The sequence below is a fragment of the Podarcis muralis genome, chromosome 14 (assembly GCF_964188315.1).
Source record: "Podarcis muralis chromosome 14, rPodMur119.hap1.1, whole genome shotgun sequence".
In the NCBI taxonomy this organism is placed as follows: Eukaryota; Metazoa; Chordata; class Lepidosauria; order Squamata; family Lacertidae; genus Podarcis; species Podarcis muralis.
The window spans coordinates 49,642,202-49,663,211 of NC_135668.1; the positions used below are offsets into that span (position 1 = coordinate 49,642,202).

The 21,010-nt window shown below is 46.7% G+C and overlaps 1 protein-coding gene across 5 annotated transcripts in view; it reads left to right on the forward strand.

The window, feature by feature from the left end:
- Window positions 1–2,392: 2,392 nt before the first annotated feature.
- Window positions 2,393–21,010, forward strand: part of PEMT (phosphatidylethanolamine N-methyltransferase) — a 119,813-nt gene continuing 101,195 nt past the window's right edge. Inside the window, exons 1-2 of one of the 5 annotated variants that reach the window (XM_077918683.1) lie at window positions 2,393–2,421; window positions 14,917–15,024. In XM_077918683.1, the coding sequence (XP_077774809.1) occupies window positions 14,932–15,024 (93 nt within the window). In that variant the 5' untranslated portion in view covers window positions 2,393–2,421; window positions 14,917–14,931. Of the gene's footprint in view, window positions 2,422–5,911; window positions 6,033–7,200; window positions 7,388–14,916; window positions 15,025–21,010 lie in introns of those variants that run through there. The other 4 variants (XM_028706402.2, XM_077918684.1, XM_028706401.2 and 1 more) reach the window with 4 other exon arrangements.

Genomic DNA, 21,010 nt, shown 5'->3' on the forward strand with positions numbered 1-21,010 from the left:
TTTATTGAACTGTTGCAATAGGGTGCCCCCTTCACACGCAGGAGGAGGACCCAGAACCTAGGTGTGCCGGCCCTTATATAGACATTTTAAATTGCCCGCCCTGGAGTCCAAGACCACCTCCAGATACATCATACCTACATCACAGAAAGGGTGGTCTACAACAGAAATCTGAGTGCGTTGTTTACCTCCTGTCTGGCAGGTTACCTGTTAATGCTTACTCGATTGGATACCCTGGGGAGCCTGGCCAGTCTTTTGTAATGATAAATACTTAGTTCCTGAGCCAGGTCACAGGCTCACCCTGTTTATACACAGACATACCCTTAAGACAGGATTTGTGAAGGAAAAGACAATGGGGAGGCTCCCCCACCTCCTCCCTCCTTGCAGAGAAAACATTTGGTCAGTTTGGGAGTGAAAATGGTTTCTGGGCAGTCCTCCTGTGCTGCTCCAGACATGTGATCCACACATCTATATATGCGCTTGGTTGGTACATTTATGAACATTTATTATATATATATATAAGACCTTATTTTTTTTTATTTCAAGCTTTTTTGGGGGGGAAGGCAAACTTGTTGAGCTTCTGGGGGTGGGCAGTGATCTACCGGAGATCTACCACAGATATCCAGTGATCTACCGATAGATCACAATCTACCTGTTGGACATGCCTGCCCTATACAAAAAAATTCAAGAATTCCTCTGGCAGTTTCATTCCAACCCCACCAAAAAAGAGAGACCAATTTGAAGGGGTTGTGTGTGCTCAGAAAGGCTCTCCGCTGAAAAATTCACTTTGTGTACCCTGGTTCATTAAGTGCTGGTTTTCGTACGCGTAAATTAGATAAAATGGAATTTTGAAAAGGGGTTGAGGGGGAGTTACGTAACACTTGCCTTTAAAATGCAAATTCGTGGAGTGGGTTTCACAAAGGGCTTTTCACGGTTCAATTTAAGGTGAACGAGATCTCAGTAATAATAAAAAAATAAAAACAGATTTGTGGGTCCTGTTCGTTCCCTTTTCAAATAGAATTGCCTTCGCCCATCAATGTGCCCCCCGTTCATTTTGCACTCAGGAGAAATGGGTTTGATCAAGAGGCACAGAGAGTGAGCTTTGCAATTTGTCAAATCCATTTGCCCTCCCTTCCAATGTCCTGGAAAAAGCACAAGATGGTAATATGTGTGTCCCTGCTATTTAACCCTTCCTCTGCCTGCCCCGCTCTTCCCTGTGCTTGGTGCCTAAGGTGACTGCCCCAGTCTGTCCAACGGTAGGGCCAACCCCAATTTGACAGAGGGAAATTGGTGCTTTGTGTGTGCTTCAAATGACCCATGCAGTCAAGGCCGAGCTAAGATCACAATGTCTGCTGCTTGCTGAGGTCAAAGGAGTGGATAGAGCTCACAGGGATGGGCAATCACACGCAACCCCATGGAATTTCTTGGCTTGACTGTCCAGCCTCAGGCACAGCATTGATGGGACAACAGCCAGCCAGCTTCTAAGGGGCTGGGGCAGGGGAGATTGGCTGTCAATCCATGTGGGGAAGAAGGATGTGCAGCTGCGAAACAGCGATAGAGGATCAGAGGGGTCAGAATCCAAGGCAGAGGTGGGGGGGCCTGTCGCCCATTTGATGCTACTGGACTACAATTCCCGTCATCCATGGCCACTGGCCTGCTTGAGGCTGCTGGACTACAATTCCCATCGTCCATAGCCACTGGCCTGCTTGATGCTGCTGGACTACAATTCCCATCATCCATGGCCATTGGCCTGCTTGGCGCTGCTGGACTGCAATTCCCATCATCCATGGCCTCTAGCCTGCTTGATGCTGCTGGACCATAGTTCCCATAGTTTTATGGCCATTGGCCTGCTTGATGCTGCTGGACTACAACTCCCATCACCCCCTAGCATTGGCTTCCCTGCTGCTGCTGTACTTCAAATCCCATCATTCCTGACAATTGGTCATGCCAGCTGAGACTGATAGGATTTGGAGTAGAGCAGCCTCTGGAGAGCTCAGTTCCTGATCATAAGGGACAGGGAGCAGAAACCCAAGCAGTGCCTTTGCTCCTTAGATAAGTTACATGGACCTAGGAACAAACCTCTTCCTGAGACCCCCCCAGAGGGTAGCTGCCGGTCAGAGGAGACAACACTAGGCTAGATAGACCAATGGTTTGACTCAGGACAAGGCAGCTTCCAATATTCCACCACCAACCTAAACAGTTTGGGGAGAGTTCAACCCAGGCGACATAGCCGTTGGTGTCGGATTTCAGCCAGAAAAAGATATTTGTTTGCCTGAATGTGTCTCCCACCGTTTCTCGCTGCGGGACCTTTGCCCAGTCCCTTTCTCAGGGCCTGGTCCACCTCGCAGGATTGCCGTGAGGATAAAATGGAGCGGGGAGAGAGAAAGAGTCGCATGCGCTGCCCTGAGCTGATGGGAGAAAGAGGTATTAGAGAAACACGATTAATAAATGAAGTTTCCTGGCAAGATCTCTTTCTGTTCCCGTTTCACTGGCATCATGGAAAGCAAAGGAACCCCAGGTGGCGCGAGTTGCCAAGATTGATTCAAGAATTGCCCATAAGACTCCTTGTTGCTGGTGCCCTTAATAAGCGCACAGCCGTGGGGGGGGGGGGGCAGTGACCCAGAAAAAAAACCAAACAGTGAAATTAAGGAGAGGTTGCTGGGCTTTTGCTGTTGCTGTTGAGAAGGGTGGTGGTAAAAGGTTTTCCAAACGATTGATAGGAAAGAAAGGACCTTTCAAGGGCATTTCAAGCCCATGGCTTGAACCTCGGAAACTGTAGTTTATTCTCCACAGCGCTATAAGTCCCAGCACCCTGAACATACCACAGTTTCCATAATTCTTAGGGGGAAGCCATTTGCTTTAAATGAATGGGGTGAATGCAACCACAGAGAGATGGATCAGGTTCCCCCTCTTTTTAAAGGAGAATTCAGAGTCACCTGGCGGAACCGATTGGCATCGGGTTCACAGCCGACGACAGAAAGGGCAGATTTCACATTAAAAACACTCTGATGCCACTTTGAGAGTCATGCAGAATGCTGGGGCCTGTAGTTTGTTAAAGGGGCTGGGAAGTGTAGTTTAGGGAGCTACAGTTTAGGGAGGTTTTTAATGTTTGATCGCATTTTTAATATTCTGTTGGGAGCCACCCAGAGTGGCTGGGGAAACCCAGCCAAGTGGGTGGGGTATAAATAATAAATTATTATTGTTGTGTTCTGAGTCGAATAGGATTCAGAATGCAGCAGTCTGATTGGTCCTAGAACAATAAGATTCAGGATGCAGCAGTCTGATTGGTCCACAGGAGCCACCCAATCCAGCTCCAGGTAGAAGTGAATCTGCAACCTGATGGGCCTACAGGAGAATCCTGGAATTAGCCAATCATGTGGGGCCCATTGTGTAAATAATGTCTATAAAGCAGATATTGTGCCATTCCTCCTCACCACTATGAGCTGAATAAAGAGCATGAAATCCACTCTCGACTCTGAGTATATTTCTATTATTATTATTATTATTATTGTTTATTATTCTGTGAGGACAGCTCCCTTTACAAATCACAGTTCCCTGGGATTCTTTGGAAGTAACCATGGCCGTTGAAAGTACGATAGGAATGGTGCGAATGTGGGTAGAATCAAAATGTACTGAATCTGCAGCTGTAACTTGCATTGATGGCCACCAGTTTATGGGATGCCTTTTAAAAAATGGAGGAAAGGCTACCAGGCAGCTTGGCTTGATTAAGCAGAAACTCAATGTTCAGAGGCAGCAGTATATCACAAAATATTAGCTGATAAAGAGGATTGCAATGCAGAGAGGATTGTTGGGTTCCTGGGGGTAGCTGATGGACCTCTATTGTGTTGTAAACAAATAGGTTGCTGGACCACGTGGATTCAACTTCCATCAGCCTCTGCTAGCATAGCCAGTGACTAGGGATGATGGGAGTTGTAGTCCAACAGTGGTAACAATCTGTGGTGGTCTTGTAGTAAGGTTAAAGCTTACTGGGAAATGATATATATATAATGAATTAAAAAAGATGTTCAAAATAACTTTTATTTTGAAAAACCAGAAGATTTTCTTTTGGGAATTATAGGGCCAGAACTACCTAAATTGTATAGAAATTTATTTATGTTTGCTACTACAGCAGCAAGAATGTTACTTGGCCAAAAGTGGGGGGAAAGCAGAAGTCCCAGCAAAGGAAGAATGGATACAAAAACTTGTGGAATATACAGAAATGGCAAAACTTGCCGAAAGAATAAGTAATCAAGATAACAAACTCTTTATAAAAGAATGGAAATGGTTTATTGAATATTTACGGATAAATTGCAAACAGATAAAAACATTAGCAGGATTAGCGTAGCAGCCTGCCGTTTTGTAAGAGTATATATTTACAGTAGATAATTAAAGGAGTAAATTAAATAAATTTGGATATGCAGAAGATATGAAAAAAAAACCCGAATTTAAGGAACTGCAAAAAGAGGGGGAAGGAAGTCAATTTTTGAAATGTTTAATGGATTGTAAAATTAATGAAACGTATAAATTTGAAAAGTATAAATAATAAACAAAACCAAAAAAAAAAAAACCCCAATGATAACAACCAGAGAGCCACAGATCACCCATCCAAGTCAATTCCACTAAGGTTCTTGTTTCCTCTGACTGGTAAATGGAACATCCATGTTGAGAAGTAGTCTACCTCTGAATAACAGAACCATGTGAGCAGGACCAGATTGAAGTTTGATGAGGCCCTAAGCTACTGAAGGTAATAGGGCCCTTTATGTGTCCAGCTGTCCTTTGTCAACAACAAATGGTCGCTGTTTTTTGTGTTGAATATATGCTATATGCTAATTTATGGACCTAATAGGTATCTAAAGCCATTTGCTCATGTTGCCATGCAACCAGTCCATGCAGAATGAAGGCACCCTATATATAGAAAGGAGCAAACCAGTGATATTTTAGGGAGCAGGCTAGCAGGTGGGGCCCATGACTTACATCATAGGAGCCTACACAACACAAAGCACTGTTGCTGGGTGTAGGTTTTATTTTATTTGTTTTTTATCTTATATTTTGGAAATGTACATCCAGGGTTTTTTTCCCTTTACATTTTTTGGGAGACCCTAAGAGAGTGGGGCCCTAAGCTATATAGCTTGTTTAGCTTACAGGTGAAACTTGAAAAATTAGAATATTGTGGAAAAGTTCCTTTCTTTCACTAATTCAACTTCAATGGTGAAACTAATATATGAGATAGACTCATGACATGCAAAGTGAGATATGTCAAGCCTTGATTTGTTCTACAGGCGAAACTCAAAAAATTAGACTATCGTGGAAAAGTTGATTTCAGGACTTCAGCTTAAAAGGTGAAACTCATATATGAGATAGACTCGTGACATGCAAAACGAGATATGTCAAGCCTTGATTTGTTGTCATTGCGATGATCATGGCATACAGCTGATGAAAACCCCAAATTAAGAATCTCAGAAAATTAGAATATTCAAGGAAATCAGCAAAACAAGGATTGCAAATTGAGCAATATTGGACCTCTGAGAAGTAGAAGCATATCTTGCTTTGCATGTCATGAGTCGATCTCATATATTAGTTTCACCTTTTAAGTTGAATTACTGAAATAAAGGAACTTTCCCGCGATATTCTAATTTTTCGAGTTTCACCTGTACACATAATTCTGGCACTGCCTGAGAGGTTAGCGAGGCTCCGAGCAGGAAACTAGGGGCATCATGGCTGAGTTGGGGATTTGAACCTCTGCGCCCCCGTTTTTCCGAAGCAACTGCAAAAGTCGCACCGGAGCGAATGGATCTGTCACCCTGTCCCAGTTGCACTGCCAGCAGGTCAGCGACCTCAGGGTGCTCTGGAGGAGAAGAAAGGTCAGCCAGAATTGCCAGGCGCCGCGTGCGAGTCTCCAGCTCCCAATCAGCCCACTTTGAACCTCTCTCTGCCTGTGTACAGTACAAAGTCCAGGCCTGCCAGGAACCAGCTTAAATGAATTAGCCGGTCTCTTTCGAGCTTCCACCAGCCCAAGAACGAACAATCTTGCAAAGGTCAGTGTCAGAATTCTAATATCTATTCCCTTTCTCTCTCTCTGTTGGAACTGATTCATACGCCCCATACGCTCTGGCCATTTACAGACCCTGTTTTTATTTTTGTATAAGATTTACAGGCATACAAATCGCAAACACACAGATCACATGCATTTCCAATATAGGACTCATATATGTTTGACTTCCCTTCTCCCCCTTTGTGGTTCCTTTTTAAATTTATCTTTTTTAAGGCTGCATTTTCTACATTTTTAAGCCATTCTTTAATTTCTCTTGCTAGCGTTTAACTGCTTGGTTTACATTAACCCTGCTAATTAACTTACTTGCATACAAGAATTTTTGAGATATTCCACAATTTCCCCCCAATCTTTAATAATTTCTTCTTCTTGGGTTTCTTATTACACCTGTTAAACGGACCCTGTTTTCTGCTAAATCACCGTCTCACCAGTATGCCCTGATTTTTGTCTTTAGTGTTTTGCTTTATAATCTTTATTTGTAGCTTTTTTGTGTGTTTACTGTGTTTCATTTTGCTCGAAATGCTTATAAAGCCACTTGACGGATGTTTCCGAAATGTGAAGCTGTATATAAATTTGCTTTTTAAAAAAGTATGTGATGAAAAGATAACCACCTCATCTTGTAAATCGGGACACAAACACGGGGGCAGATTCAGAGGAAGCTTACAATATTGTCAGTCAAGCCGCTGTTGCAAAAAAAAAAAAAAAAGCAGCTAATAAATTTAATAAATAATAATAATAAATCCTAATAATGTCTACTCAGAAGTAAGTCCTGTTGAACTCACTGGGACTTACGCCCAGGCTAGTGGGTTTAGGGCTGGAACCTCCCCAACCCCCAATTTTTATTTACGTATACCTTTTTTTAAAAATCCTGTAACGTGTGCATGCCAAGACACGTGTTTACCGCTGCACCAGGGAGCAGGGCTTGTATTCTGTCATGAATTGGAGGCATCATGCGTGAAGCTGCCGAGACCCTCCCCCTGCACACGTGCACGGAGGCTGACCCGAAGCTCTTTCGATTCATTCCCAAAGAAGCCCATTTTCTGTCCCGCGCGGCTTGCTGGGTTTTGCAGTTCGCCTCGAACAGCTGCTGCCGGCGAAGCCTCGTGGGCGTGGGTGAAAGACAACTACATTTCCCAGCGTGCTTTGCGAGACGCTTTGCGCGACCGGGCAACCAGGAAGCTCCCTCTTTTGCGAATGGCATTGCATCAGGGTGCTCTATCCTTCGGGAATTCCTGTGCGAATTGTATAAAGTTGCAATCATTTAAGCTGCAGTCCTGAATGCATCTCTCGCTGTGTTCTTTGGATTGCTGCCAAGGGCTGAGTAATGTGGATTATAGCCAGGTATCTCTCAATATATGTATGCATATTTTGGAAAAAATGATTGTATTTTGTTTTGCAAAAAGAGGCGTTTCCTAAATGGGCTTCAGCAGGGCTTCAACAGAAAGCAGCGGCACACGCTATTTCCTTTTGCTGGGCTCCCGTGGAAGAAGTTTTGCATTCAGTGGCTTTTAATGTTTAAGAGGAAGCAGTGGCGTAGCGTGGGTTGTCAGCACCCGGGGCAAGGCAAGTAATTTGCACCCCCTAACCCGTGGATTTGCGCCCCCTAAACCGTGGATTTGCGCCCCCTAACCCTAACCCCCAGATGTTGCGCCCGGTGCGGCTGGCCCCCCCTGCACCCCCCACGCTACGCCACTGAGAGGAAGAAAGAAAACTAGAACTCTCCCAGGCAGAGATGCCCAACAAGAGTCTGGCAGCAGGCATAAGAAGCTGCCTTAAAACTGAGTCAGAGCATTGGTCCATGTAGCTCAGGACTGCCTACACTGGCAGGCAGCAGCTCTCCACAGTTTTTGAATATGGCTGGGGTTGAATCAGGAGGTCTTTTTGCATGCAGAGCAGCAGGTGATATACTCCTGTTCTGACAATTTCAGCATTAGGTGAAAGCCATTTGGGGGAAGACATGGTGGGAAGCGGGTGGCGCTGTGGTCTAAGCCACAGAGTCTAGGGCTTGCCGATCAGAAGGTCGTGGTTCGAATCCCTGCAATGGGGTGAGCTCCCGTTGTTTGGTCCCTGCTCCTGCCAACCTAGCAGTTCGAAAGCACGCAGTGCAAGTAGATAAATAGGTACCGCTCTGGCGGGAAGGTAAACAGTGTTTCCGTGCGCTGCTCCAGTTCGCCAGAAACGGCTTAGTCATGCTGGCCACATGACCCGGCCTATAGAGCGAGATGAGCGCACAACCCCAGAGTCGTCCGCATCTGGACCTTACTGTCAGGGGTACCTTTACCTTTGCCTTTTATGGCTGTTAAAAGTACAGTCATACATTGGGTTACAGGCGCTTCAGATTGCGTTTTATCGGGTTGCGGACAGCCGGAAGTACCGGAACGGGTTAGTTCTGGGTTTCGGTGGTTGCGCATGCACAGAAGTGCTAAATCACAACCCGTGTGTGCGCAGACGCACCGCTGCGGGTTGCGAACGTGCATCTTGCACGAATCACATTCGTAACCCGAGCGACCACTGTACTATAGGAATGGTGCGAATGTGGGTAGAATCAAAATGTACTGAATTTGCAGCTGCAAGTTGCATTGATGGCCACCAGTTTATTGGATGCCTTTTAAAAAATGGAGGAAAGGCTACCAGGCAGCTTGGCTTGATTAAGTAGAACCTCAATGTTCAGAGGTAGCAGTATATCACAAAATATTAGCTGATAAAGACGATTGCAATGCAGAGAGGGATGTTGGTTTCCTGGAGGTAGCTGGTGGACCTCGGTTGTGTTGTAAACAAATAGGTTTCTTGGAGGTCTTTTTGCATGCAGAGCAGGCGATATACCCTTGTTTTGCTGAGCAGCCACAATTTCAGCATTTCCCAGTCTGCAAAGGGCGCTGTGTCTTGTTGCAACATCCTGTAACTTTCCCTCTCCTCCTGCGCCCTTTGTGTTGCCTTCATCAGTTATCTTTTCAGGGATCTCTACGCTCCGCCCCCACCCTAAGCCTTTCTGAGGCTATCTTGACCTGGGGAAACATGTACAGTATTTCAAAGTTGGGGAGGAAAACCCACGTGGGTTAGACTCAACTCCTGCTGCCTGGTGCCGAAATTCTCATCTGGGAGAAAGCAGCGCCCCGTAAGTTTAACAAATTTGTGCTTTGCTGGCTTAAGACCTGTGCGTGCTTCTTACTTACTGAGCATTCACCCTGATTTGCTTTCAGAGGGAGATGAATCTGGCAACCTTACAGGATTTTTTCCACAGTGCAGTTCTGTTTATTTGGAAGCTAAATCTTGTTGTTTTCAGTGACGGTTTTCGCCTAGACAAACCTGTTCTCCTCCAGATGTTGTTCTGCTCCATAAAATCAGAGAATTGTAGCGTTGGGAGAGATCCCCCCAATGTCATCTAGTCTAACCCCCTGCAATGCAGGAATCTCAGCTAAAATATCCATGGCAGATGGCCGTCCAAGCTCTGCTTAAAAACCTCCGAGGCGAGAGAGTCCCATCACCTCCTGAGGGAATCCGTCCCGCTGTCAGACAGCTCTTCCTGTCAGAAAGTTCTTCCTGATGTTTCGTCAGAATCTCCTTTCTTGGAACCGGAAGCCATGGGTTCGAGTCCTGCCCCCACCATCCCTTGCTCAGGCTGATAGGAGCTGGCGTCCAATGACATCCGTAGGACCACAAATTGCCCCTGAAAGTGTGTTGTTTAGGCCTGCAGTCTTAGTGTGCTTCCATTTGATCTTTCAATTGAGCGTTCACCCTGACTTGTTTACAAGGAAATTAATGGCATTACATCAAAGGAAGTGGTACTCACACTTTCCAGTTCATTTTCACATAACTTAATGCAAAAAAATTCTGATCTTTTGGAGATGTGTTGCCCCAGACCTCCCAACCAATTATAAGTCTGCATGTGATTGAATCCCACCTGAGAATAGTGAAGTAAGTGCCTTTTTGTTTTCTGAAGTGTGGTGTAGTAGTTAAGAGTGGTAAACTTGTAATCTGGTGAACCGGGTTTGCTTCCCCGCTCCTCCACATGCAGCTGCTGGGTGACCTTGGGCTAGTCACACTTCTCTGAAGTCTCTCAGCCCCACTCAGCTCACAGAGGGTTTGTTGTGGGGGAGGAAGGGAAAGGAGAATGTTAGCCGCTTTGAGACTCCTTCGGGTAGTGATAAAGCGGGATATCAAATCCAAACTCCTCCCCTTCTTCTCTTAAGGATGGCACCTTTGGTGATATATAAAAATAGGAGTGAAATAACAACCAGCTTTCGGTTTGCGTTTGGGAAAGGAGGTTTAGGCTTCTGTGCTGGAACCTTCTGCCATTGTTTCTCCCCACCTCTGTCTCTCCAGAACTGAAAGGTGATAAATTGCTATTTCTTCTAAGAATTAATGGAGGTCGTTCTGCTGGGGATTGGGTGCCCTATGGATTTCTTTCTGGGAACAAGGGCCTTGGGAGATAATTGTGAAAAATTGGCAATGAACTTTGGAGCAAAAAGAATCTGGAGTCTTACGGCATTCACGGGGAGCATGGGTTGTTGTTTTTAGCTACACTGCAGACAAAGAACTGAAGAAAGAATGAATACCTATTGCTGACTTTTCCTTAAGCTAATGCTTGGCTTGGTGGAAGAAGGTGGACAGAGAAAAGTACCCCCCCCCCCAACACCATAGCACTAGAACTGAATGTTGGAAGGTTCAGGACAGACAAAAGAATGGATTTTTACAAACAGTGCATAGTTAAACTGTGGAACTCACTGCCACATGAAGCAGTGATGGCCTGGGTGAAAATAAGGTTAGACAAATTCATGGAGGATGAGGCTGTCAATGGCAACTAGTTTATGATGCCCAGCTCTGCCTCCATGGTTGAAGGCAGTGATGCTTCTGAATACACGTTGCTGGAGAGCATGGAGGTCTTGCGTCCTTCTGGTTGGCCACTGTGAGAACAGGATGCTGGACTAGATGGGCTATTGGCCGGATCCAGCGGACTTTCCTTATGATCTTAATGGGTGCCAAGAGTGGCTTCTTGGAGAGCCTCTGCCCGTCAGAGTTGGTTAGTCCTGTGCCAGATGGCACAGTGGTCTGTCCTGGTGAATAGCAGTTAGCTTCATAAGTTTGCATGTGCTCTGGACTTCATGAAGGCTGGTTTAAAAAACCTTAAGGACCCCCAGGGTGAGAGTCCATGGTCAGAAAGACTCAATGAGAAGGGAATCCAAGATGAATGGGCGTTTCTTAAAGGTGAAATATTGAAGGCCCAAATGCAGACAGTTTGAACAAGAAAGAAAAGTGGGAGGCATCTAAGGAAACCATTACAGGGAACCAGGCAGAGGGCCTTCTCGGTGGTGGCACCCGCCCTGTTGAACGCCCTCCCATCAGATGTCAAAGAGATAAACAACTACCTGACATTTAGAAGACATCTGAAGGCAGACCTGTTCAGGGAAGTTTTTAATGTGTGACATTTTAATGTATTATTATTATTATTATTATTTATTATTATATTGTGGATGCATAAGGAGCTTGCAGATGAGCTGAGAGTTAATAAGGGCATGTATAAGAAATGGAAGAAAAGGGAAATCACAAAGGAGGAATGTACATGAGTAGCCAACAGTTGCAGGGGGAAAGTCTGGCTGACTAAAGCTCAGAATGAGCTCAGGCTTGCAAGAGCGGTTAAAAATAATAATAAAGGTTTCTTCGGCTATGTTCGAAGTAAGAGGAAGAACAAGCAAGCAGTAGGTTCTCTGCGTGGGGAACACGGAGAAATGCAACTGGGTGACAGAGAAAAGGTGGATCTATTCAACACCTACTTTGCCTCTGTCTTCGCCCAAAAGGAAAGTGATGCCCAACCTGGTGATAACACAATGTAAATATACACAAACTGTGTGTGTAAATACGTAAATGTTATATACTTAAATGTTTAAGCATTTACATGCAGTGTGCTGTTAGGTGCTTACAAAGGCATGAGGCTAAGGTTGGGAAATCAATCAATCAATCAATCAATCAATCAATCAATCAATCTAGTTCACATTTAAAGACAAGCCTGCCTAATGCACACTTTTGGAAGCTGTACATAAACCGAAGCCACAGCAATCCTTTGAAAATTCACCTTTCTCCCAGTTTTCAACACAGTTCTCAGTCCAGTGAGTGTACCAACATGCATGTACGAGGGTAGAAAGCGTGCATTGAAATTGCTTATATAAGTATATTCAGCAAAATTGTATACATAAATGAATATGAAGAGAGATTTACTGATATGTGGAGTTGCTGATGAATTTTCATGAGATCGTAAGAAGAAGTTTGCAAATGGATGTAGAAAAGTGATTAAGAGTGGAAAACGAGAAGCTGAAATCGACCAGGTCACCCATCCCTGCTTGAAACTCAAGCACATAATGCACATTTCCCTCTGGGCATATTACAAGGGCAGATGTCCGGATTTCACTGGCAATGTGCTTTGGAGTGTGGAGAGCCACACTGTAAGCAAAGGGTTTATTTTTTAAAAAAGTTGTAGCTTGGGAAAAAGGAAGGTAGGAGCAGGGGCCCCAGAACGCTTTGCAGAAGACTCCATGGACTGCCACGCCACAGGGCCCTTGCATTCATCAGCACATAACGCTACAGGTATTTTTGGATCAAATTATCACAAAATTGCAAGTATAACTGGCACGGAAGTCCCACTAAATACCCTTCATAATTGCCTTGCGGGTATCTAAAGGAACTTGGTACCAAGGACAGAAGGAAGCTAATTTCTCCTCTGCTGCTTGCAGACCCTTAATAGTTTTATAGCTAGGGACGCGGGTGGCGCTGTGGGTTAAACCACAGAGCCTAGGACTTGCCGATCAGAAGGTCGGCGGTTCGAATCCCCGCAACAGGGTGAGCTCCCGTCGCTCGTTCCCTGCTCCTGCCAACCTAGCAGTTTGAAAGCACATCAAAGTGCAAGTAGATAAATAGGTACCGCTCCGGCGGGAAGGTAAACGGCGTTTCCATGCGCTGCTCTGGTTCGCCAGAAGCGGCTTAGTCATGCTGGCCACATGACCTGGAAGCTGTACGCCGGCTCCCTCGGCGAATAAAGCAAGATGAGCGCCGCAAGCCCAGAGTCGGTCACGACTGGACCTAATGGTCAGGGGTCCCTTTACCTTTACCTTAAGCAACAGATATATCTTCAATTAATACATCTCAGCATAACTGTTGGGTTAATATCAGCTGTTTAAAATTAGCTCCACCGCTAAAAAGATGGTTGGATAAAATATGCTAAAAATGATGGGGTGAAATAAAATACGACAGGTTGTTTTTTCCAGAACCGCGGCATAAGCACATCCTGTTGCCAATGGCCTGTCTAGGCCAGCATCCTGTTCTCCCAGGGACCAAAAGGATGTCCCAGAGGTCCTCCAGGATCATGGAGGTGTTACTAGAAGGGCTCTCCCGCCTTCTGCTTGGTTCGAGTTGTCATTGAGGAAGAACATGGTACAACCTGGGATTGGCTGTGCAAGGCAGAAATTGCCAGTGTCTTGCACGTTCTTACAAGAAGAGGAGCCTTGGGCAGGGAGGGATATACATAATTATAATAAATCAGGGCCTCCTCATAAGTAGAGCAACTGCTTTGCATGCAGAAGGCCCCTGGTTTAATCCACAACATCTCCAGATGGGATTGGCAATGTCTCATGTTTTGAAACCCTAGACAGCGACTGTCCACTTGTGTGGACAATGCAGAGTTAGGTCTGACTCAATATAAGACCGCCGCTTATGTTCCAGAATGCGGCAGCTAGACTGGTGACTGGGAGTGGCCGCCGAGACCTCATAACACCAGTCTTGAAAGACCTACATTGGCTCCCAGTATGTTTCCGAGCGCAATTGAAAGTGTTGGTGTTGACCTTTAATGCCCTAAACCAGGGGTCTGCAACCTTTAAGACAAAAAGAGCCACTTGGACCCGTTTCCGAAGGGAAAAAAAACTGGGAGCCGCAAAACCATTGCGACATTTAAAACAAATATATCTCTGGAGCCGCAATCTGACAGCGGGCGGGAAGGTGACGTCGGGACGGTGTGTGACTAACGCACACACCGCCCCCATGCGATGTCACAGCCAGTACAGCGCCCGCCACAGTGGGGAGTGTTGGGGCGCACAATGCGCCTCCTCCCCTCGCTAGTATCCGCCCCGGAGCCGCGGCAAAGGTGTAAAAGAGCCACATGCGGCTCCGGAGCCGCAGGTTGCAGACCCCTGCCCTAAACGGCCTTGGTCCAGTATACCTGAAGGAGCGTCTCCACCCCCATCGTTCAGCCCGGACACTGAGGTCCAGCTCCAAGGCCCTTCTGGCGGTTCCCTCACTGGGAGAAGCCAAGTTACAGGGAACCAGGCAGAGGGCCTTCTCGGTAGTGGCACCCGCCCTGTGGAACGCCCTCCCGTCAGATGTCAAGGAAATAAACAACTCTCTGACTCTTAGAAAACATCTGAAGGCAGCCCTATTTAGGGACGTTTTTAATGTTTAACAGACTACTGTATTTTAATACTTTGTTGGAAGCCGCCCAGAGTGGCTGGGGAAACCCAGCCAGGTGGGCGGGGTATAAATAATAAATTATTATTATTATTCCTTATCCACAATGATTGATATGTATGGGTAAACCATGGTTAGCATCCCAGACATTCAGACCAACCATAGTTTGTGCCCCTTCTCTACCTCCACCCCCTGTTTTCTGGGAACCCTAAGATGTTTCCCAAACAGCAGTTCCCAATGGTAGATCAGTGTCCCAAACCATGGTTTTGTTGGTACACCTGGAATGCAAAGTATAGTTCAGAGTCTCAAGTATGATTAGCACAAACCACGCGGTTCGTGTTTCATCAGAAGCAACCCTGTGTGGAAGCTCTTGCTGGGTGCTACACATGGTTGACCCAACTAACTTCCATTGTCCTTTGCAGGTTGATCTCTCGGCCATGTCTCTGCTCCTTGATTTCGTGGATGTGACCGACCCCAGCTTTGGGATAGCTGTCCTCTGCATCGCCTTTAACCCTCTTTTCTGGAATCTGGTACGTTTTGTCTATTTTGCCGATTCACTGACCGGGAGTTGTATTTTTAGGTTTTCTGCCTGTCAGAGGCAGTCACCATGGTTTGGCCTAGTTCTGCACCAGCGCTTCCTCTCTTAGCGAACTTTTTCAATGAGTGATGGGTTTTCTTTGTTTCCTCCTCCAGTGCTTGAATGCCCTTGACTCTTTGAACTCTTCCTTTGCTTTCTCCCCTTATGATTTTTTATTATTATTATTACTGTTCTGAGGAGACACAGAGGCTGCAATCAATTGCTTTTACTCTGCCATGATTGCACGGCGCGGGGATTGAAAAGCCAATCAATTGGAAAGCGGTGAGCTCAGGATAGTGCTGGCAAGCCACAGTTGATGAGCTCTGCAGAGGCAAACAGGAGTGCACAAGAAAATGTTTGTCCAAGACCTGCAAATCTTAAGACTGCCTCTTTCCCGTGCGAGTCAACCTCTCTTGACTTGGTCTTTGTCATGTACTCGGGCCACAATCCTCCGTCTAGCTCAGAGGCAGACACCCACCCCTCACAGGACCAGCAAACCCTTCTTCTGTTTGGAGGACAGCCCTGCAGCCATCCCTCACTGCCTCCATGCTGTAGGAGCCAGTGGTTACAAACTAGGTCTGTTTAAAGGAACAGACAGCTGCTCATATGGGGTGGGGCTAAGAGGACCAGGCCATCCAGCCTTCAGCAGATCTCAGAAGAGTTCAGCCTGCAGCTGAGGCAACAGATCTCCCAGAGGGAGTCCTAGCAAGCTCTCTCTGCTGGGAGCTCTCCAGGGTGCTGACAAGATGCATTTTCACTCCACTGTGCATGCTGCCACCCTGGTCAGGATCTGGCAGTTCCTACTACATGTGACTGGACTGCTTGACTTCCCTTGACCCTGCTGGCTGGGCTGCCCTATCGGTGAGTGTCATGGTGCCGACACAGCTCTCCTGGAAGTAGGTGCGACATCCTTGCTCCATTTGCCTTTGTGTGTCTGTGTGTGAAGTCCACTCAGCAGCAGTGAGGGTGTAGAGCAGCCTTTCTCAACCTGTGGGTCCCCAGATGTTCTTGAACTACAACTCCCATCACCCCTAGCTAGCAAGGCCAGAGCTCAGGGATGATGGGAGTTGTAGTCCAACAACATCTGGGGACCCACAGGTTGAGAACCGCTGGTGTAGAGTATTCACTGCAGCTGCCCCTCGGCTTGACCTGGTGGTGGATGCCAGAAGTAACTCTGCCTTTTCACGCTACAAGACCCAGCCTATTTTGGGCTTCTCTTGGTAGCCAATCTGAGAGAAGGGACGGTGCTGGGTTTATTTATTTATTTTTCACTAGGCGCTAGATTTTTCCTTTGTTGCCTAGTTTTTGTTGTCTAGCAACCAAGAGAGCTACAGCCCTTTCCCCAAACTCAACAGGAAGGCAGGAAGCTGCCTTGTCTACTGATCCATGTGGCTCAGTGTTGCCTGCACTGACTTTCAGCAGTTCACCAGGGCTCCCAACCCTACCTGGAAATGCCAGGGGGTGAGCCATCTTCGTGAAAAGCTCATGCACTAACACTGAGCTTGGATCCGTCCCACCAGCCTTCTAGAAACTTCTATTTCTGCCAGTCCCAAAATTCGACAGATGTTTCACCCGGGCAGGAGCCTCTGCAGCTACCCCTGAAGTTTCACTTTGTGTAAGTGCTGGCGACCGCTCGAAGTGATAGCTACAGGGGCAGCCAGAAGATCAAGGCAGGAAGGGGCATTAAAGTTCCAATTTAGCAGCAGCAAGATGACTAAGAGGAAATGAGCTTCGCTGGTTTTCTGCAGCCCCTCTAGTCTCATTGGCGGGGCATTAAGAAGTACGAACAAACAACTAGAGCCTGAGCAGGATATGCCACCCACCATGCCGAGATATTAGATGAATTACCCGCAGCGGCTGTCAGGGAAAAAAGAAGGCATTGACAACAGAGTTATCGGAACAAAGGGAGGGAGGGAGCAAGTGCTGAGGGAGAAATGGAAGCTGGGTAAACAGTTGCAGTCAGATGACTTCTGGGATAGGGCAATGTTTTTCTTTTTTCTTTTTACCTTTGGTCAGTCTTTATTGAGTTAAAATGAATACATCCATACAGTATTTGCCATTACAAGCTTAGACAACTTAAGAAAGAAAGAAAAGAAAAATGTGAAATTAGGACAAGTGTATAAAAATCACTGGAAGGACAGATTGTGAAGCTGAGGCTCCAGTACTTTGGCCACCTCATGAGAAGAGAAGACTCCCTGGAGAAGACACTGGTGTTGGGAAAGATGGAGGGCACAATGAGAAGGGGGCGACAGAGGACGAGATGGTTGGATAGTGTTTTCGAGGTTACCAGCATGAGTTTGACCAAACTGCGGGAGGTAGTGGAGGACAGAGGTGCCTGGCGTGCTCTGGTCCAGGGGGTCACGAAGAGTCGGACACGACTAAACGACTAAACAACAACAACAATAAAAATCAAGTAAAAAAGAAGAGAAAAAACAGGAAGATCATTTTGGGATGTTCATCTTCACCACCGAGATTCTACCCCATAGCGAGAGATGTAATTTATTCCACGTTTCCATTTCCCCCCTTAATCTCCTTCCACGCTTTGACATAATTATCCTCATATAGGTTGATACTTTTTGTTGAAATCCAGACCCCTAGATATTTTAATTTATTCTTTTATCTCTAAGCCCGTCATTTCTTGAAGTTCTTTGTTCTCTCCTGTACTTAGATTTTTAGTTAGCATTTTAGTTTTTGGGTAGTTTACTTTTAGGCCTGCCATATTTCCATATATTTTAGTTAATTCCAATGCCACAGGAATGCTTTGCTCCGGATCTTGTGTTGTTATTATTAAGTCATCTGCGAATGCCCTGACTTTATAGGATTCCCCCCCCCCCCAATTACAACTCCTCTGTCATGGATGCTTTATGGTCCTTGACCACTGGCTATGCTGGCAGGCAGGGTGACAGGAGTGAACCAGCAGCAGAAGGCATGAAGTAAGTGGAGTTCCCCCTTTATTAGAAAGAAGAAGAGGAAAAAACCAGGATCTGCGCAGGAGTGTCAGGCCTAATGAGCACAGCCACTCTTTTTTTGGTAGGTCTTGCCTCTATGAAGCAGTTGCTGAGACAGAAGGTTCCCACAGATCATAGCTGTCAACCGTCCCTTATTTGGCGGGAAAGTCCCTTATCCCAGCACCGTGTCCCGCTGCTGTCCCTTATTGATGATGTCCCTTAAATTTCCCGGGTTTCAAAGGAAGCAGCTCCTCTCCCTCCCTCCCTGCCGGCCAGGGAGGAGGGAGGCTCCAACTGTGTTGCTTGGCTGTGTTGCTCATCCAATAAGGAGTCTAAGAACGACTGGGGGGTGGTGGAGTTTGCATGCCTTGTGCCCAGCCGCGTTGCCTGGGGACTCGCCTTTGCTCAGCGCTTCCCAGCGGAGAGGTGATGGTGGTTTTCCTTGCTTCATCCCCTTTGCCGGGTTGCTGCGCTGTGGGAACCACCGCTTGAGGCTTCGTTTGGCTGCTGGCTGGGCTTTCTGCCTTTGGCTCGGAGGGGCTCAGAAGTTGAACATACCTGTGCCCAGAAAATCCCTTATTTTGGCTGCTGATCCCTTATTTTCGAGGCTGCTGGTCCCTTATTTTCAAATCTGTAAGTTGACAGCTATGCCACAGATGCCTAAGTCCCCTCTTCTCCAGGGCTTTTCACCAGCAATTGGTGCCTGTGTGAAGCCTGTCACTGCCCGTTTCAGCCCCCTCCTGGTTCTGGGAGACGAGGGTGTGGAGGGGACGGGGAGACACCCAGGCCTCTTCACCAGCCAGATTCATTTCTGCCTCTTGGCCTCCCTCCAACCATTCACCTGCTTCAGCTTCTGCCTCTGATTCTGGGCTGCTCTCTGCCACAGACTCTCCCTGCTCACAAAGCCCTGTTCCCTCCTGAGCTTCCCACACTTCTCCTGATCTTCTCCCTCTTCCTACCCATCATTGCCCCACCACTACGCCCTGGGCTCTGAGCCTTCTTCCCTTCGTGGTTCCCCAGCTGGTTCCTCTCACCACTCTTTTGTGTCCACCCAGTCCAGGACACAGGGTCTGATGGGAGCTGGGAGTCCAGCCACGTCTAGAAGACCTCAGGTTCCTTCTCCCTGAGTGAGGAGGAGCTTGGTTGAGTAGGAGGGTTTGGAGAAGACATCTGTCTGGAGCTCTGGTGAGCGAGTGCCGACTCCTGTGGCTTCCAGCAGCTGGTACTCAGAAGCATTACTGCCACTAAGCATGGAGGCAGAGCACAGCTGTCATGGCTAGTAGCCATTGATAGCTTTCTCCTCCTCCAGTTGCCTTGTAAAGCTATCTAAGATGGTGGCCATCACTGCCTCCTTGGAAGAAATGGTTGTAATAATAATAGTAATATTTTTTTATTTATACCCCGCCCTTCCTGGTTCAAAAACCGGGCTCAGGGCAGCTAACGACAAATTTAAAAAACTTAATTGTAAAAGCAGCATAAAATACAGTATAAAAACATGAATAACAATAAAATTCAAAATTCAGAAATCAATTTAGGGGAAATAAGCATTAGATAATCCCCAGGGCTAGCTGGTTGAATTGGTCCTACTTGGGCCAGCGTGGAGGCCAGGGGAGAATTAGCTGTGGGGTCTCAGAGCGGGTGATCTTCATAAAAGGGGAGGGGGAAGGAAGAGAAGGGAAATAAAAGATCAAGCTGAATTCAAATTAAAGGCCAGGCGGAATAGCTCTGTCTTACAGCTCTGATGGAAGGAGGTTAAATCCTGCAGGGCTCTGGTCTCATGGGATAGAGCATTCCACCAAGTCAGAGCCATCACTGAAAAGGCCCTGGCGCTGGTGGAGGATAGTCTGACTTCCTTAGGGCCCAGGACCTCTAAACTATGGTTCTTCATGGACCTTAAGGTCCTCTGCGGGGCATACCAGGAGAGGCGGTCCCGTAAATACAAAGATGGTCCACTCCGAAGACTGGATGACGTTCCAGAATGCATGAAGCATCTTCATAACTTAACCCAGTGACGTTGTTCTGTTCCTGACCTGACGCACCCCCCATTACATCCTTTCAGTTTTGGAAAGAAGAATTGAATACGGAATGTGGAAAGATGTCACACGGAACGTGTACCCATGCCTTCTTCCTTACCACTTCCAGCTGGGCAAGGCGCATGTGGCTAGGAACTGAAACAGGAAAAGGAGGTTCACATTCTAGAAGGGCAGTGTGGTGTAGTGGTTAGAGCCTAACCTGTCTCTCAGGGTTGTTGTGCAGATTAAATGAGGAGGGAGAGAACACATCACCTTGTTCCCCTTGGAGGAAAAATGGGATGTAAATGCAATTGAAATTCATTCATTCATTTACTCACTTACTCACTTCCTGATCAAAAATAGTGAGCTGTTATCAGTTGCCTGCAGGGAGCAAGGCCATTTTGGAAACTGTTCTTCAGAGCCATTTTGATGTTGATGTCTAACTGTCACTGCTCACTTTTTCGTGGAGCGATAGTCCCCACACCAGACAGCGAGTTAAAAGGGAGGATTGTTCATCCCATTCCTTCTGGCCTTTTGAATTCAGAAATAGAGGTGACCTTTCTCATACCCCCCTTTTTTGAATAATGACATTTCCAGAGGGTGGTGGTGGTTTGAGGCTCTTGAATCTGCCTGGGAGAGAGAGAGAGAGAGACGCTGGCGGTTGAGACTTTCTCTCCCAGGCTGAAAGGCATTGATCATCGACGCTTTGTCAACCCCGCAGCTGTAAAGCGAGCAAGGTTCTAAGTAGGCTAACTCATAACTCCGACACCTGGGGATGCTGGACAAAAGCCTTGTCGACTGCTAAATATAGTTTTCCAATGACTCCGCATGTCTGAGTTATACACAAAGGCGCGACAAACTGGGTCATTCAACTGGAGATATTTGATGCATCCGTGGATAGGATTCTGTCCCAGGCGCAGACATCAAAACTGTGAGTGGGGTGAGGCAATACACTCTTATTTTGTGGGGGGCAGCAGGG